Below are 18,704 nucleotides of genomic sequence, written 5' to 3'. Positions count from 1 at the left end.
TCTGCCCGGGTGCTACTCAGCGGCTCCGGGGAAAGGGAACTGCGTGATGTCTCTCCGAGTATATCGTTATTAAAGAGCCCGCTGTTACATCCGAACGGCGCTCGTTACTGCGCTTTAAAAATGCCTGTCCGAGGCGTTAACTGTATGCGCTGCGCGGCGGACCCGCGTAGCCAGCAGCGATAATCGGCACTTCCGCAAAATTAGCGCTGCCATGAACAATCTCTTACGGCTCAAAAAAGCTGCAATTTCCGAACTTGATTCAGTGCACACCCAGTATGAAGCTATGTAGGAAGGTTAAGAAGAGCTGGATGAGAATTAGTATGACTAAAAGTCAAGACAAATAATAAAAAAAAAAAAAAGAATTTTACCTTCTATGAGCTTCTGTGGGAAGCCGCTACGATTTAACAGCTAATAAATTTTTTGCTACACCTGCTTTCGTTTATCTTTCGTATAACTTCAGTGATGCAGACTCTCCGAATTCAGTTGAAAAGCTATGGGGGTCAACTTCTTAAGTAATAATGACCAACTACCTTGGTTGACGAGATTAATTTAGTTTTTGGTATACCGTGACAAATTTCATGTACCATAAAATTAGGTTCTCTTTGTTATTTTGAGGTGACCTTAAAGACTTGTTAAAACTGTAATACTGCTAACGGGTTAAGAATAGTGTTGAAAAATACCTTTGGAAGTTTATTTTTTTGAGCCAGAACTGCAAATGTTAGCTTACATATTATTGTTATTAATGCCTTTTGCAATCATTATATCCTCATGCTTGGAAGTTCTACTTTTACAGATGCACAATGAAAATAGAAATTAAAAGCTATTTTATTTTTGCAACACAACTAAAAAGCTGCTGAAACAAATGTTATGGGATTGGTGAAAAGCATTGATGTAAATCAAGGCTATTGCAAAAGAAGAATAACTGTTGAAGCAATTGAGTTTGAAACACTGTCAAGAGCAATCATTTTCCTTTTTCATCTGATTAGTCTCAATTGTTCTTGAATAGCCTCACTAAGTATCACTGTATATTTTAATTAAATATAATGCTCAATATGACAGTAGCATCAGGATTGTCCATGGTGTAGTGTTTTGCTTTTGTTGCAACTCATAGACTAAGCCCTATGTCAAGATTTAGTCTCTAACACCTAAAAACTTTCTATCTCGCCCTTGCTCTTGCCTCTTGTACAGCTTCTCTTTTTTAATAGAGCTTCAGTGTGTTTGAGCTAGTAAATGTTCCTTTCACCTTCCCTTTTTCTTCTGCATCAGTCAGGTTCTACTTATCTTACAGATAGGTAGATGCAATTGTATTAATTTGCTTCCAGATTTGGTTCCAAAACCTGATGTGTCTGAGCTTATCAAAACCCTTTTCAAGCAACACATTTACTATGCTTTGGTAAAACATGAATTTGGAAACTCAAAATGCATGCATTAGCATTGTTATTATGCATGTTAATATGCTTCGTACCTAAGAGGGTGAACCTGTGATCGAATGTCACCATGGCATACCAGGTTGCTGCTTGTCTAGTGGTGCGTGGCGATGATCTGCTTGTATGCTCCAGCTGATCTCAATTGTTCCTCTAATCTCACAGTTGTGAGCTATCGTACCGTAAGGCTCCTGCATTTGACTGGTTCGCTGTTATATCATTACAGAGCAGAATATATTCATTGTTCAGCCTCCTACTATTTTAAAAGCCGCAAAACTGAAGCTGTAACTTGCCCCTGTGAACAAGATTTTAGTGATCATCTGTTGTCACCGATCAGTCTTGCACCAAAGCCTCTAGTGGTCTGTTTAGAATCTAACACTTCGGCCTCAGTGATATGTTGAGGAAGAAATGTTAGCCAGAATAGTCAGGAAACTCGAGATGCCATGCGCTTGTGGTATTTTTTTTTAACATCATTTAAAGAGACAGCATCTGAAGTGCCTCTACTGCCAAAATATTTTAGAGGTTACTAAGGTTATAGAAGTTCTATTTTCAAGTTGACCATTCACGTCAACTATACAGGTAGCATAGACATTCAGTGCAGCTGGCACTACTAAATGAGTAATAAAATAGCATTTCATGCTTTTAGTTTTCAGCCCATGGTCATTTCCATGCTTTTTGGGAGAAATTGTTGCAAACACCCCTTCAAGGAAAATTCTGTGCACCAGGTTTAAATTAACTTACTGATGAAACAAAATGCTCACCATCAAGTTTCTAAACTTTTATTATACCGCTACTAAACCTTACTTAAAACTCAATCAGAGTAAAAAGGTATGTTGACTTTTTTCCCCCAAAATCTGATGATTTATTTGTCTGTCTTACTAAATTCTATTCGCAATTCACAAATTCTATTCAAATGCATCAGCATTATAAAGGTTCTGGTATTGCTGTCTACTGTTCTGCTATTAGTAGGGTCTGTTAGTATTTCTGGTGCTTTAGAGTGTTTTGTCATCAGTGCAAGATGTAGGCTTCATTGCTTTTGTAAATGAAAAATAAAAAAGGAAATTTTTAAAGTTAGTTAGTTTGATTCGCTATTGCCTTAACTTTTATGTATAAGTTTTTCCTTGTTTGAAGGCTCTTATTTATATAACTATTTGGTATGTTTCATCTTCCACCCCCCTGCAACTGAACAACGTTTTCTAATACATATGTAAACAAACTAAAAGCTATAGATACTTGAGTTGTCCTGCAGTGGGTGGAAGGAGAAACAAGGTCTGGAAACTGCCAAATTGTGGCAGTTTTTCCTTAAACAATTATGAAACAGATTAAGTTAAAGGCTTTATATTCCTTTTACCCAATTATACTATTCTGGACCCTTAAACTGAATGATATTACTGCTTTGTCAGTTTATGTTCTTATTAGCAATGATATCAATCCGGTATTCTTAATTCTTGTATTTTTAGGCCTTTTAATGCCTCAGAACGTAAAGCAAGCTCCTATGCTGTTGTAGACTGTGATCAAGCAAGAAAGGAAGTTAGTGTCCGCACTGGAGGAGTGACAGATAAGATGTCAAGAAAGACTTACACATTTGATATGGTAACTCTTGTCAAGTTGGGGACTTCTAGAAACAAGCTAGTACATTTCTCTAATATGGTCTTATTACTGTACTGTGTGATGCCATACATTACTGTACAGATAAATGGGATGTGTTGTCTTTGCCTCAACAGGTTTTTGGAGCTCAGGCAAAGCAAATCGATGTATACCGGAGTGTTGTGTGTCCCATTTTGGATGAAGTTATTATGGGCTACAACTGTACAGTGTTTGCGTAAGTGAGCCAATTTTTACTATTAGGAAATTTTATTTGAATTTTAGTTTCTTGTTTGCATTTTAATTTTTTATTCTCACAGTTATGGCCAAACTGGTACTGGTAAGACCTTCACAATGGAAGGGGAGCGGTCACCCAATGAGGAATATACTTGGGAAGAGGTATATTTTTCGCTCTGAGATTTCTCTTGTCTGTACTATAGTTCAAAGCTAGAAATTGCAGAAGGCTAAAGAAAACCTAAAGTTGATGCCTTTCAAATCCTGAAGCTGACTTTCCTTAAATGTTTGTAAATTAACAAATGGTCTCATTCACTTATATGAAAATCAAAACTTTACATCTTTAATGCATGCATACAAGCCTTGGCGATCTTTATATGGAAGATGACCTTTGTCCAAGGTATTCTTGCTTATATCAAATCAGACTATTTAGCTGAAATTCCACCACCCCCACCCCCCCAAATCTCTTTCGGTACATTTATGTATTAAATACTTCATTTTAATTTATAGGATCCACTAGCAGGTATAATACCCCGTACATTGCATCAAATATTTGAAAAACTCACAGAGAATGGTACTGAATTTTCCGTGAAAGTCTCTCTTTTGGAAATCTATAATGAGGAGCTTTTTGATCTTCTGAATCCTACTCCTGATGTTGGAGAAAGACTGCAGATGTTTGATGACCCTCGAAACAAGGTTAGTGCTGTCTTCCAAAATTTGTTATCTTAAGGCTTTCAGGATTGTTGAGAGATGTATAGTAAGCATGCATTATTTTCTGACAGAGGGGTGTAATTATTAAAGGCTTGGAAGAAGTAACTGTACACAACAAAAATGAAGTCTACCAAATCCTGGAAAGGGGTGCAGCAAAAAGAACGACTGCAGCTACTTACATGAATGCATATTCCAGGTACAAATCTTCCCCATTTCAGAAACTTTGTTTTGTTCTTGTTTTATTAAACAGGATCTTACCGAAGAAAAGATGTCGAAGCTAGTGCAAACCTGGCATGATCTTGAGATTGTGTATCACAGTTCAGATTGCCAAATGTGGGTTAGAAAGCCATAGTTAGAATGTCTTCTGTATCGCATCCTGTGGGGTGATTCTAATAGGTGTATGAAGGGGCATTATAAAATCTGAACGCTTCTCATCTTAAAAATGGGCAAGCTGTTTCTCTCTGCGTGATTTTTTTTATGTAGGCTTCCCCTCTTGTTTAGAGTTTGCATGCTTTGTTATGAATATATTCCTTGTTAATACTCAGTGTCTAGTTGGAACAGCAGCCCTGGCATTCCACCTAACTCTAGCTGAGAGATAAGTAGCGGAATATTCTTAATCTGGCATCTAGAATATTGCAACTTAATTATAACTCGAAGTTAAGAAGTTAACTTTTTCAAAGCTTTCTATGCCTATGGAAACAAAAGACAGTCTGACAGATATGTAACTGAAATACATTGTATGTACTAGCACAAGATAAATATTCGCTGCAGTAGATATTGTACATCTTCAAAAAGAAGGCTGTAGTCCTTTCAAGTTTGGAAGATGTTTAGCTGATATACCTGTATTAGAGAGGTAGGTTGTCTTTATTCTAGCTGTTACGTGTGGTTGGGTTTTTATGCCAGTCCTGTTTACTAAATAAAAACTTGGTGTAAGAGTCTCAAGTGTTCTTTCCTCACCAGCAGTAGCAAATGGTATATTAGGATTTGTTACTGAAGTTGGAATTTCAAAATACTGCTAAGATCTGTCTTTCACAGGTCGACACAAGATTCTTTTTTCAAACCCCAGCTTCTGAAAACTTGCAAAGTGGATTGTGGTAGTTGGGGATGAGGTTGAGGGTTTTTTTTGTATGGCAGCGCAGGCTACTTCATATGATTGCAGCTTGTAGTCAGAATCTAGTAGAGACACCTTGGTCAAAAGTATCATTGTTTATTACTGATTTCTCATTCTTGAACTGCAGATGTGATATCTATGTCACTGTCAACAAGTAGTGATCCAGTGTTGCAATAAGCAAGGAACACCCTGCCAAGTCATATTTTAAATTAAAGATATACTGAGTGCATCTGCCTACTGGTGCAAGGGAATGGGTATTTGGCTCCTGCAGATTGGAACACAGAACTAATTTCATCTGAAATTACAGGGAATTTAGAGAATTCATTCTGCCTGAACTGTTTTATGCATGATCAAGCTGGTGTAATTTGACGTGTATGGTTTTCTGTATATGTCAGCTTCCTATTGTAAAAACTTATTAAAGGAATAAGCTCAAGCTAAAATCATCCTAAACTGTACTACTGTTTTGAATGAAAACTGAATTGGACTTCTAAATTTTTAATATTGGATTCAGCTACTTGCTGATTTTCTTAGCCTGAATAAAGAAAACTAAATTTCTTAATCTCACATTCTCTAAAACTCTTCTTAGTGTACTGACTATAAAAAAATCTACAAGCTGGTTTATTCCCTAAAAAGAGCACGGATACCTAACTTGCAGCAGTGCCGTGTAGCAAGCAGATCATTTGGCTTTAATGGGATGTCTGTCTGAAACTGAATTCTTTTGTAGCCGTTCCCACTCTGTGTTTTCGATTACCATCCATATGAAAGAAACGACAGTAGATGGAGAAGAACTTGTCAAAATTGGGAAGCTAAACTTGGTAAGTATTCAAACTAAATTTCATTGATGACATTCTTAAAGTAATAAAGTAGAATAATCTGACCTCATTCTCTTGTGAATCTAAGATGGGTTTTTATTCAATAAGGGGAAAAATCATTGTCTTTCATAAAGTGATATGAACTATATTTGTCACTCTGAGAAATGTCTGTCCCATTTGTCACCCCAATGTCTCCTGAACAGCTCAAGCTAGTTCACGTGTGTTGCATTCTGCAACACTGAGGCAAGCATTCTTCAGGGTGATTTGAGACAGAAGCATGTCCCTTCCCCTTGTCTTTCAGGTTGATCTTGCAGGAAGTGAAAACATTGGTCGATCTGGGGCAGTTGACAAAAGAGCCCGTGAAGCTGGAAATATCAACCAGTCTCTCCTGACACTAGGAAGAGTTATTACTGCTCTAGTTGAAAGAGCCCCACATATTCCATACAGGGAATCTAAACTCACAAGAATCCTTCAAGACTCTCTTGGAGGACGAACAAAAACATCAATAATTGCCACAGTTTCTCCTGCATCAATAAATCTTGAGGTAAATTTAAGTTTGAAAATCGATTCCTAAAATAGATATTATATTTTGCAAATGATACAAAAATATGAGTTAACTCCTCAGCTTGACCTAGTGTTACATCTGCTTATCCCAGGAAACATTGAGTACACTGGAATATGCCCACAGAGCAAAGAACATAATGAACAAGCCTGAAGTTAATCAGAAGCTAACAAAAAAAGCTCTTATTAAGGTAAGCTAGACATATGTATTCACAAATTGAGTTACAGGTTAGGTTTGATTCTGTTACCACAGTTTTTGCTATGCAGGAATTACGAAGCTGTGGAGAAGCTATAACTAGTAGCAGTACTTTTCTGAGGTGATTTTAATCACTGAACTGATGCTTTCAAACTAAGCTGCTGTACTGGTACAACATTAGTCACCTTGCAGATACTGAAACTGTTGCTAAGAGTAAAGCTAGAGAGGGCTATTGCTACTAGCCTATGACTCTGTCTATGGATTACCTGTTTACAAGTTAGTGGAGAACCACTAAATGACACTGGGTGGTTTTTTTCTGGACTTGGTGTATTAGTAGCTTCATTCCCTAGAAAGTGCCTGAATTAAAGTGAACTTGTCAGTAAGTGTGAATGAAGAGCCAATATAAAGTAGCTGACTGCTACTAAAGAAGCTGCAATTCCCATTGTAAGCTGTTACATGCAACCAAGTACGATTCAAATGGGAGGTTTCAATGTTCTACATATATCCAATGGTATGAATTTAAATGTTGCTATACTGAACTTACTTGGAACAGAAGTGAAGTGCTTTGCTCCTGTGCTTATGCAAAACTTCCATAGAGCACCATCTTTGTGAAGTATCTGTTAAGCTAAATCTTGAAAGCAAAGTAGAAATTTTCAGATTTACATGTGATTGTTTCTTTATGCAGGAATATACTGAAGAGATTGAGCGTCTGAAGCGAGATCTTGCTGCTGCACGAGAAAAAAATGGAGTCTATATTTCCCTTGAAAATTATGAGTATGTCTTCAAAATTTCTATAAAATGACTAACAACAAATCTCAGATACTGGTACCCATCCTTATACAGAAATGCTTTCAGATCTAGTTTCACACCAGAAAATTGAAGATAGTCAGGAGAATTTAACTGACTGGTCAACTTGTTCTTTAGGAATAATTATTACACAGATAGAAGCCTAAGAGTAGGTTTGCACTGAGGACTTTATTTATATGTGGAACTTACCATAAGCATAGCCAGAATGCAGATTTACACCATGCAGCCTTTCTTTCAGTGGAAGCTCATATAGGAGAGCAAACTTGATATAGTTTACTTCACTTTGTAAGAGGGCTAGTTTACACAGAAAGTTTAAAATGGAAAATTGCCGTAAATCCTTTCTGCATTAAGTGAAAATTAGCTGCTTTTCATACAGAAGTTAGCAATACTTTATTTTTCGAAATTACTAAATATGTAGTATAAAAAGAGTAGATAATCTTGAAATCAGCTCTTACTTGACTAATTTATTTGTTTTAATCCTTGCTTGAGAGCCCTTAATGGAAAGCTGACGGTTCAGGAAGAACAAATTGCAGAGTATATTGACAAAATCAGTGTCATGGAGGAAGAAGTGAAAAGAGTAAGTGATGTTTCTCAACTGTGGCTTAAATCTGCCGAAAAAATGAAAGAAATCTTTGGGGAAGGAGGAAAAAAAACAGTCTGAAGAGTTTTTGTTCAAGTTCCTTAATTAATCAAGAGTGGAAGCTTCCTAGTCCTTGAAGTTAGGAAGTTGAAATACCATATGTGAAGTTACAGGATGCAATATTAATTTTTAAAGCTGTTTTAATGTCTACCACTTTACCTTTAATTTGCTTTGCTGAGTTTTCAGCAAAAATCTGCTTGTAAAATGGTGGTATCTCAGCTGACAGATACCTGCTTAGGAGCAAAGAATGAGGGGAGAGAGGAGAAGGTGATGAGCTCCCATTAACAAATTACACAGAAAATGGGAGCTGCTTCTTAAAAAGAAATGCAGATACTCATTTGCTGGAATATGTGACTACTCTGTGTAATTAGCTTTACTGACTCTCTTCATTCTATCTGCTTAGGTTTGTTTAGTGGGATTTTTTTTTTCTTGTGCTGTAACAATTGTTTGGTCTTGTGGTTTGAGTGGGGAAGCAAGGGATTATTAGAGTGAAAATGGTGTTGGTTTGTGATATTTTCAGCAAATACAGAGACTATACAATCTATAGTCTAGGTTTAAGACCTCTGAGCCTTACAGCTGAAACTACATTGGTAGATGACAACTTGCCTTCTGGTATTGTGGCATAATTTGAGATACGTGAAGCGGGACTGTTGAACTTATAAAAAGCAGTGTTGCCCTATTGATGTTTGTCTTCCACTTTAGATCACTGAACTATTCACAGTTAGTAAAAATGAACTTGAACAGTGTAAAACAGATCTGCAAATCAAGGAGAAAGAACTGGAAGAAACACAAAAAGATCTGCAAGAAACCAAGGTTCATCTGGCTGAAGAAGAATATGTGGTTTCAGTTTTGGAAAACACTGAACAAAAACTTCATGGCACAGCTAGCAAGGTTGTCACAGTTTTTGCACCTAACTGGTAACAGTAGCTTCCCATGTTTAGGAGTTTCATGGTCTGTTCAAGGAAATCATTGTTGCTAAAGCATGATGTGAGTGTGACAAAACCTGAATTTAAGATGGAAAACTAGGATCAGCTCTCTAAATTATACTATGATGAAAGGCTACTTAAGATTGCAGGACTTTCTCTGTGGTAATATTGACAGTTGACTGCTAAACATGCTGGTTGGTCTGGAGCTACCTTTCCTTCAGGCCAGTTTGTCATGAGAGTTTCAGTGCTTTGCAGTATCTGTTGTCATGGCTTGTTTTGCAGAATAAGTAGTTTTCTTTACTAGAAACATATGGCTGGTCCTACAAAAGAGTAAGTTATATGTAACTGGGGTAGAAAAATAGCAAAAAGCTTTGCAGAGATGTGTGCAGTAATTTACACTCACTGACTGAATAATGGAAACTGTTGCCCTGTCACCTATTTTAGGGTATGGTTTTGATGTGTTTGTAGGTTGGTCATAATTATCGAAACAGACTTCATGTGGGGAGAGAGAGTGTCCTGCTATTTAAACTGCAGAATGATGAAATTTGTATCTTTAGTCAACATGAAAATTTCTTTCTACTCAGATTCCTGTAAGGTTGCGAGGGGATGCCTAGTTTTTTGCATGTGGGTTATGGAGTGTTTGTGTGAGTGAAATGGGTACAGAAGTTATTTACGCTGACTACAAAACCAAGAATCCACTATATGTTCGAATTTTAAATTATTTATCACAGAACTAGTACTGGAAACCTCTTGCTTGAGTACTATTAAAGAATATATTTACTGTCAGATCTTTCAGAAAAAGTTGAAGTGGTCAGGAATTTTTTCAGTTACTATTCTGTGATAAATGATACCTTAATTCCTTAAATACTGAGGATGTCCTTTATTAATGCTTTAATTTCCAAGTCAGAACAAATGGTGTCTAGTAGGTAACTTTTTCTCTAAGACTATAACATATAACTATGACATAACACCAGGATTAAGAACAGTTGTAACTTGATGATGTAAAGGGACCTGTCTTTCTAGGAAGATAACTTCTCCTTTAACTCAGAACTACAGTTGTTTTCCTTATGTAATATATGCTTGACTTCTTGTTTAAAGACTGACTAAAATAACTTTAAAAAATTGTAGTTACTTAATACAGTTGAAGAAACTACAAAAGACGTATCTGGTCTCCATGCGAAACTGGACCGTAAGAAGGCTGTTGATCAACACAATGCTGTTGTCCAACATACGTTTGCAGGACAAATGAATGTTTTGTTCAACAAAATACAAGATTCAGTTAGTGAAAACAGTTTGAAGCAGCAACAAATGTTGACATCTTACACGAGTCTTATAGGTAAGTGTAATACCTGTATCAGTATGTCATCCTGAATTTTTGCAACAGTAGTACCAAAGACCGTTTCCTAAAATGGATCTGGTTTAGTAAGTGGAAGAGGCTTTATTTTAAGCAATGTAATGATTACAGTTGCACCAATAATAATGTATCTGGGATGATCAACAGCCTTCCTGTGCTGTAAGAGGCAATAAGGTGATGAGCAATGAAGAGTTCCTACCTTACAGTGGAACTTTAAAAAAAAAAAAAAAAAAAAAAAAAAAAAAAATTGTAATGCTTCTTGATTTCTTTCGTAGGTGACCTCCTGTCTACCAGCTCTTCAGCAGCTAATATTCTTGCATCAGTTGTATCAGCATCTTTTGCTTCTGTTAAAGAATTGGTGTCTACTGAAGTTTCTCACGTGTCTGAAAAAATAACACAACATGAGAATCTGTCACTTGATTGTAAAGCTGAGCTGCTGAGATTAATTGTTAGTAAATTTACATACTCTTATGCTACTTAAATATATGAAACTGTTCTCAATCAAAAGGGGTTCTGTAAATACTGTATAGGTTTTTTCTGATGCTCTCTACCTGTCTCTGCTTCAGCACTTGGCCATGATTATGTCCCTCCCCGCTTCCCATCCCATGTCACCGCCACAAGCTGTAATGTACTATATAGCAAATACTGCAATAGCAGAGTAAATGGATATGTATATGGGATGGCTTCTTATAAATGTAGATGAAGGAACGGTCATATCCTGTTTTGCTTTTGCTTTTTTTTTTTAAATTTTTTTTACCACTGTTTCTAGGAGGAACATACATCTGGATTAGGAAGAGCATTAAATAGCTTGACACCAATGGTAGAATTTGTCTTGGGGCTAAACTGTCAGTTTCAGAGTAATGTGAAGAAATATTCTGCTGTGGCTGACAAGGTAATGCACATAACTTGTCTCTTACCTTTGTGCTCTCTATTTTTAATCTACAGATCACCCTTTGGTTCGTTTTTCTGCAGTGTGTCAGAGTGTTTCCACTTCTGGTCTGGCCTCTTCTCCTTTATTCTGTCCCATGAGTTCTACATTTTAGCTCTTTCAGACTTCCTTTCCACTTCTGAATGTGGTGTATTTTCTTGTTACCTATATTGGCACAGCTGCTCACCTAAATGCCACAGAAGAATGACAAAACGTGGATGCTTAAAGCTATATGTAACAAATACTTGATAATATCCTTAATATAGTCTCCTGTATTTTAGAAATCTAAAATAACCAACTTAGACAAGTCTTATTGCTCCCAATTTCTCTTGCTGTCATACCAAACTTCTTCTATAGTCACTTTGATTCCTGGGGAATGTGATGCTGTATCTTGTTAACAATAACCATAAGTGCAGACAACACTGCACTTGCAAAAAAAGTCCTTTGCTTCGGTTTTTAGTTCTAGTCAATCTCATAACGTTTATGTAGAAATGCAGCCTCACTCTTTCATTCCTTTTTTTCCATTTTGTCAAAAACAAATCTTTGTTCTTGGTGACCTGTTGCTCTGACTGAAAAATTTCCCCCTTCTGTCAGTTACAACTCATGTGAAATCAACTCCCCTTGTCTAGAGGCTTTTTATTGGTTTTCAGACTTAGACAGCAAATAGTCCATGGCTTACCAGCTCTTTCTTCTTGCTTGTCTTAACCAAGTACCTTATCTATGTCTTCCTATTTTGTCTACCTCACATGCCAAATTTTGTGTTTGGAAAAGCCCACACCAAGTTCCAGTCTAACTTCAGGTTGCTCTAAGTGTTATTTTCTACCTTTTTTTATGCGCAATACTTTATTAGTGCCTTTGACAATTTCCTTGGTGTAGAGTTTGTTTCTATATAAATTATGCTAGGGAAAAGTATTGAGTTCTTACCTAAAGACAAATATCTCTCTTTAAAACTTCTTTTCAAAGATGGAGGGTCATAAAAAGGAAATGGATACCTTCTTTGGAGATCTTTCTCTCACTCTGAAAAAATTACGAGAAGAAACGGCCAGTGTTTTTGCTCAGCTTCAGAATGATTGTGAGAATTTAAAAGAAGAAGTGGAAATGACGAGGTTGGCACATACAAAGGTATTCTTAAGAGTAAGAAGAAATCCTAACACCAAGTATGATTGCTTGCTTTGATTTAAACTCTTTGTAGCAGTAAACCATCGTACTTGCTTCAGAAGAAATGTTAGGACGGTAACTTGATGATCCTAATTCTTTTCAGCCTTTTTTGGGCTGCTTTAAGAAGCTTATGTAGGAAGGTAACAAAACTTACCTTTGCACCGAGCATGTCCAGTATATATGCCTTTACATATATCTCCAAAAGCAAAGTGTCTATATCTTCTCTACACAAAAATTGTACCTTCAGCTTTAGATGACAAAGCTCTTTTATTTGCTGAATTTTTAATAAAGTCATTCAAGTACCCTTTAAGAATGTTAAAAAGTGCAGAATAACAGTGAAATGTATGACTTTTTTTTTTTTAAATAGAGTGCAGCCGAATTAATGTCCTCACTGCAAAGCCAGCTTGACCTGTTTGCTCAGGAGACTCAGAAGAACTTAACTAATGTACTCACAAAAAATGGAAGCTTGAAGACCACCGTCACTGCTGTGCAAGAAAATGTTCACCTGTAAGGAGCACATTACTTCTGCTGTATACTGATGCAAGATAAAACTATGTGTGAAGAGGACTGCAAAATTAAATGCTCTTCATATTTATATGCTTATAAAGTCTTCTGGACAAGACCTGTATGTTAGAGCTGAGTTCTGCCACAGAATGTAGATCATAGTTCACCTTTCCCCAGAGTAAAAGGTAGCTCTACAAGGCTTTTCCTCAAACTTGTCTCTTGAGCGTATTGCAGATAAGAGACCATGGTTTTGGGAGCAATATGCTGGTGAACGGCCCTCAGTGTGGTTGGACTTCAGAACTTCATACCATAAAGGCCTAACTTGGAGAATAATAATGTATCTATTGCAGCATGCTTCATTCAGTTCCAGACTGAATAACTAAGGTCTTGCCAATGTTGTTTTTTAGTTTGTGGTGTTTTGTGAGGTTGTTTTTTGGGGGGGAGGGATTTAACAAACCTACTGCTGAGTGCTGCAATTTGTAAATTTACTAGAGTAACAACATTATAATTAACTGGTTTGACAGAACTGCACTACTTCACTAGTTCTGGTCTCATATTTCTAAATGTAGAATGTGTTAAAATCCACCTTTCAAAATCTCTGAACTGTTACAAATATGTTGTTGCAGGAAAACTACAGACCTAGTCAGCAGTACAACTTCCAATCACAGCAAATTTATGGCATCTCTGGATAATTTCTCTCAAGAGCTCAGAATTATAAATGCTGAAAACAAGATGATGCTGGAAGAGTCCACTGACCACTGTCAACAGCTTCTCAGCAATCTCAAAAATGTGTCTCAGGATACTGATAAATGGGGTGAATTTGCAACTGCTCAGATAGTCGACTTTACCAATCAGCAGCTATTGTCCTTCAGTGATGAGAAACAGCAACTTCAGTGTTTACAAAAGGTACCAATAGTCATTTGTAGTCTAATACAACGTTCTGAGACAAACTTTTACAGTAGAATTTGTAGGGGAGAAAAAGTTCTCACAGAACAAATTTGTGGGTTTTTTTCAATCGCAGCAGACTCATGTTACTCAGCTTAAATAGATGCAATTAGAGGAAATCAAAAGCTTAATTTCAGAGGAATACTTTGAGCTTAAAGTGCAAATAACCTCAAAAAATAGTGTCTTGATTAATCCCATGCAGCTAACTTCCATTTGTAATTTGGGCTTTTTACATCTTTTTGATAGTATAAATCTCTAATTCTAAAGCTTTGTTGACCAGTAATGTGCCTGGGAGATTTGCACAATGATCAAATACAGACTATATTCTGGAGGATGCAAATGACTTTATTGGTCAGATGGATTGACATTATGGGAGAAAGCATTCCTTTTAGGTAGCTACTAGTTCTGGCCTCTTATCTGAGAATTTTTTTCTAATTTCTTTAATTTCCATTGCAAACTTCCCACCTTTCTTGTTTTATTGTTCCCATAGGTAATGAAATACGCAAATCCAACATTTTGCTAAATTTCAGAAAGTAAAACTTAAGTGTTAAAAGCATTTTGCAGTCTCAGGACACCCCTGTATCTGTTATACCTACTGAACACTTCAGGAGTTTCATTCCAATGGGAATAGCTAAAAATACATGTTTTCCTTCTTTTCCCCTACAAATACATGAAGCTTCTAGTGCTTGTAGGATTTTCACTTACACTTGAATATCCTACTTCTGTGCAGGGTTGTGCATAGAAGCATGAGGAGTCTGATCTGAACCAGATGCCATCATCTTTATTCTTATGAGTAGCTTTCTGAAATGATCGTACTTTCTAAGAAACTGACTTTCTTCTGAAGATAGTTCTTGAAACGAGAGTGTAAAACTGGCACTGAAACTTCTCAATTTGAGGTCTCTCAGTTGTTTCGTTTCAGGTCATGTCATTAATCATGCACCACATCTTAGAAAAGAGGCCAGAACCTTAACTCTCCTGTTAACTTGGTGTTTTTGGTTGGGTTTTTGTTTTGTTTGTTTTCAGAAATATGAAGAAAACTGTGATAAAGCAATAGCTGAAATTGTCGACCATATTGGTAGACAAAAGGCTGCTGAGGAGAAGGTACTAAATGGCCTTCTTGATCAGATAAAGGTTGATCAGGAGATACTTCTGGAGCAGAAGCTGGGACTTAATGAGGAAGCACAGCATGGACTGACTCAGGTTAATGGTTTCCTGCAAGAGGATCTTAAAGTGGATATTCCAACAGGTATTTAAAGTAGGTCGGGGACAGAATGGTCTTACAGAAAGCAATTTGAGTGGCAGAATTCATAAGTGAAGGTTAATGGGGACATAATATAACTAGCAGCCTTACACCTTTTTTAAGATGCACGCAAAGAATGACTGAACAAAGCATGATTTCTGTACTGAGTTAATGTAAAATTGAGGTTCTGTAATTAAAGCAATTGCTGAAAGTGTTTAATAGTGCCTTTCATTAGTGTACAATCTTCATTAAAGGGACAACTCCACAGAGAAGAGACTACTTATATCCAGTAACACTTGTGAGAACAGAACCCCGGGAACTTCTACTGGAGCAATTAAGGCAAAAGCAACTAAAGCTTGATGCTATGCTAAACAGCGTGACAAAGGAGGTGGAGGAGAATGCAGATCAGGTATGTGTATGAATGGCTAAAAGAGGCTCTTCAATGAAGATTTCACATCTTTAGGAGTTTTTTCATGCCGTTGTGGAGAGTTGACTAGAACCCCAGAGCTGTTGCAGCCTTTGTGTTTTACAGGGTACCTGGAGTCATGTGTGCTGAGCTTTTTGACAAAAACGGTATCTTGAAAAATAAGACATTAATAATTTAGATACTTTCATTTCTGTTTTTCAAAAATGGAAGTGCGGTGTCTTATAGATCTGATCATGCTTAGTATATTCACCTAGGAAATTCAGACATTAAATACACTTTTCTGAAAACTTCTGTTTTAGGACCTGTTGGAAGAGGAGGAAGGATTGCAAGAATCCAGTGAAAGCCTTTCTAGGGACAAATCCTTAGTGGATACAAACATATGCTGCCATGCAAATGGTGGTATTCCCTTTTTCCAGGTAATTTCCACAGATATTCCAAACAGCTGTGTATTTAAGAGTGAAGAAAAATTATTGTTCCATAATAGTGCTGTACTCTAAAGTCACCTACTATCATCTAGTGTAGTCTCACAACTTCTTTAAATCCTGTAGAATATGCTTTGTTAAACCTGAGCTAAAATAACAGCAGATTCTGATAACAGTTAACAGCAGATAAAATAATGCAGATTTCTGACAAGCTGGACAGACAGTAGAAAACTCCTCAGCAAATAATCCTGCATGAAAAACATTGTCATAACTTACTAGATATTAACACATGTGTTTTAATGGAAAAGTTGACATTAATGTGGAGTATTTTCTTAGAGGCCAGACAGAAATATTAGCATTCTTGATTCTTCACTGATTTTTTTTACTTTCTTCCTTTTGACCCTCTTGCTCTACCAATGTATCAGTGTAAACCCCTGGTATATTAGGCTTGGAGGTGTGGGGGGGGTTGTATTTACTTGTCACGGATCCCTTAAAAGTAGCTGCTGAACTTCCAGAAGTCCACAATAAATCTCTTTAGTAAATGCAATATTAGGAACCTTTTTCAGGAGTTCTACCAAGTTGTTTTTTTTCTCCAAACACTATATACTGCATTGTACATGAGCAAGTAGTCTTTAATTTCTTTGTATTCTCTTAACATGGATAACATTGGGACGTTTTCTTTAAATCCCAGCACAAAAGGAGTCACAAAAAGGATAAAGAGAACAAATCTGCAGCTACAGTGGAGAAGAACAAAATAGAGGATATGACGGAACAGTTTCTTCCCAAATCTAAGCCTCCTTTAAGATCACTGAACTGAGATATATTCACTGTAGATCCCTGTTTTGAAATACTTATGTCTAATTGTCTACTGAGCCATAAATTTCTTTGGTTATCCTCGGTCTCTGTATATAGTGATATATTGATGCAAAGTTGGATCAAAAGATTGGCCTGCCAGATGTCCTGCCTTTGTCCCATTTTTATATGCTGTAGCTTGCAAAGTATTAACAGACTTAAAAAAAACCAAACACAAAAAAAACAAACCAGAAAACAAAAAAACCTCCTGCAGATTATGGTGCTGTATGTTAAATAGACTTTTATGTTGTCAAGTAAAAGATCCTTTTCTGTTTCTCAGTAGACTTAAAACAGAGCAGAAAGGGATGTGGAAAAATGCTTTGTCAGCATTACCAGCTACCATTTTATTTTTTTAATTAACTGTAAATAAGTGTTCTGTTTTTGTACCTGCTTTTTAGTCTGATCCCTGTTTCTATGAAGTAGATAGCTGTCTCTTGACTGGGATACTTCAAATAAATCATTGATACATGGAAAACAAATGTATAAATACCTTCCTCAGAGTAAAACAAGCTTACATGACTTTCATCTTATATTACCAGGTTTAATTTAGCTAAAACATTAGCAGCTATGTCAAGTCTTGTGCTGTCAGAAAAGGATGGTTCCGTCCCTTGTTTCATAATAGACAATAGCTTTATTTCAGTGCCTCTTCAGTATATGAAAGCTAGTCTCACTGCTGGGTTTTGGGGTTTTGTTTTTGTTTTTGAACTCCACTGTTATCTTCCTCTTAACCTGCAGCTGTGATGTGTTGGCTTGGATATGATGTTGTCAGCCACAGTTTATGTATTGTAAACTGGCAGCATTTCTTTTAAGATGTGGATACTTAACATTAAAACATGCAGACTTGGTTACAAATGCAGTTCCTATGTTGTGTAACAGTGAGTTTCCAGTAATTGACAGTAGCATTGAGAATTTGAAGAAAAATTCAAGCTATGATGTGCTAAAAAAGTAGATGAATAGGATTATGATGGGAGTGGAGAGAGGCACTAGAAGGCAGCCTTAATTTACATTGAAGCACTGTTCTTAGCTAATTGTCAAAACATGATTTAAGAGATTGTTCACTTTTCTATATCTAGCTTGCAGGCTTAAGTTACTCTCTCTTTCAAGGGGTAGTCTGTATGTCTATTTGTCTTTGAGCAAGTATGCCAACTAGATATACTTTGGACACCATTCAGACAGCATACTGCAGTCCTGCTGGTAGAGACAGAAAGACATAATTTGAGTATGCCCTTGCACTGATTCTCTGAACTCTCTAGCATGAGATAGACCGTTAATCAGAGGCGTTTCAGAAAAACGCAAATCTTACCTCTTATTTATCCTCTTTCTTTTGCCTCTGTGGGCAAAGCTAATTGCTTTTTCTTAACAGCCTGATAGGAGGAGGGAAAGCATTAATTCCCTTTCAAATGAATGAGACACAAATATGGAAGTTTTTTTTTTTTTTTTTTTTTTTTACATTTGGGGGGGTGTTATGATATCTTGGTACCTAGCTTGTATACCAAATCTTTGTATTGTTGTAAGGGACTTGAAACACTGGAAGCTGCAGGACTGTCTCCTTCAGAGAGTGTTTGGTGTATTGTCAAATACAGGCAACAGAAACTTAATGGACTTAAGAACTCTCCAGGGCCTAGGATCCATTTTCTTGCACCACATGTCTGTTAACACTGACTAGATTTTAGCAAGATCTTCCAAGACTGTTCAAGAAATCATTAACTAAAATTCAACCAAAAGAGCTCATCCCACAGCTGTATATTGGAATGGCCTAAGCCAAATGTGAGAGGCTTGCGCAAGCCTTTCACCCTACTGCTTCATTTTCTCTGTGGAGTTCACAGGATCAGTATGAACAAACAAACTGGAACAGCTAGTAGCTGAGG

The 18,704-nt window shown here is 36.7% G+C and overlaps 1 protein-coding gene across 1 annotated transcript; it reads left to right on the top strand.

Moving 5' to 3' along the window:
* Positions 1–211: 211 nt before the first annotated feature.
* Positions 212–16,953, top strand: KIF11 (kinesin family member 11). Its single transcript, XM_009278026.2, has 22 exons — positions 212–285; positions 2,885–3,017; positions 3,149–3,246; positions 3,329–3,407; positions 3,753–3,938; positions 4,025–4,149; positions 5,789–5,879; positions 6,178–6,420; positions 6,533–6,628; positions 7,319–7,407; positions 7,930–8,017; positions 8,783–8,971; positions 10,135–10,342; positions 10,636–10,808; positions 11,130–11,252; positions 12,252–12,410; positions 12,814–12,953; positions 13,577–13,856; positions 14,919–15,141; positions 15,390–15,544; positions 15,862–15,978; positions 16,676–16,953. Exons 1-22 carry the CDS (start codon positions 212–214, stop codon positions 16,799–16,801), a joined length of 3,195 nt encoding a protein of 1,064 aa, XP_009276301.1. The 3' UTR covers positions 16,802–16,953.
* Positions 16,954–18,704: the final 1,751 nt, after the last annotated feature.

The sequence above is a fragment of the Aptenodytes forsteri genome, unplaced genomic scaffold, assembly GCF_000699145.1.
Source record: "Aptenodytes forsteri isolate BGI_AS27 unplaced genomic scaffold, ASM69914v1 Scaffold15, whole genome shotgun sequence".
Classification (NCBI taxonomy): domain Eukaryota; kingdom Metazoa; phylum Chordata; class Aves; order Sphenisciformes; family Spheniscidae; genus Aptenodytes; species Aptenodytes forsteri.
Note: the sequence above shows the minus strand (reverse complement) of the source record. Positions and strands in the feature narration are given on the sequence as shown.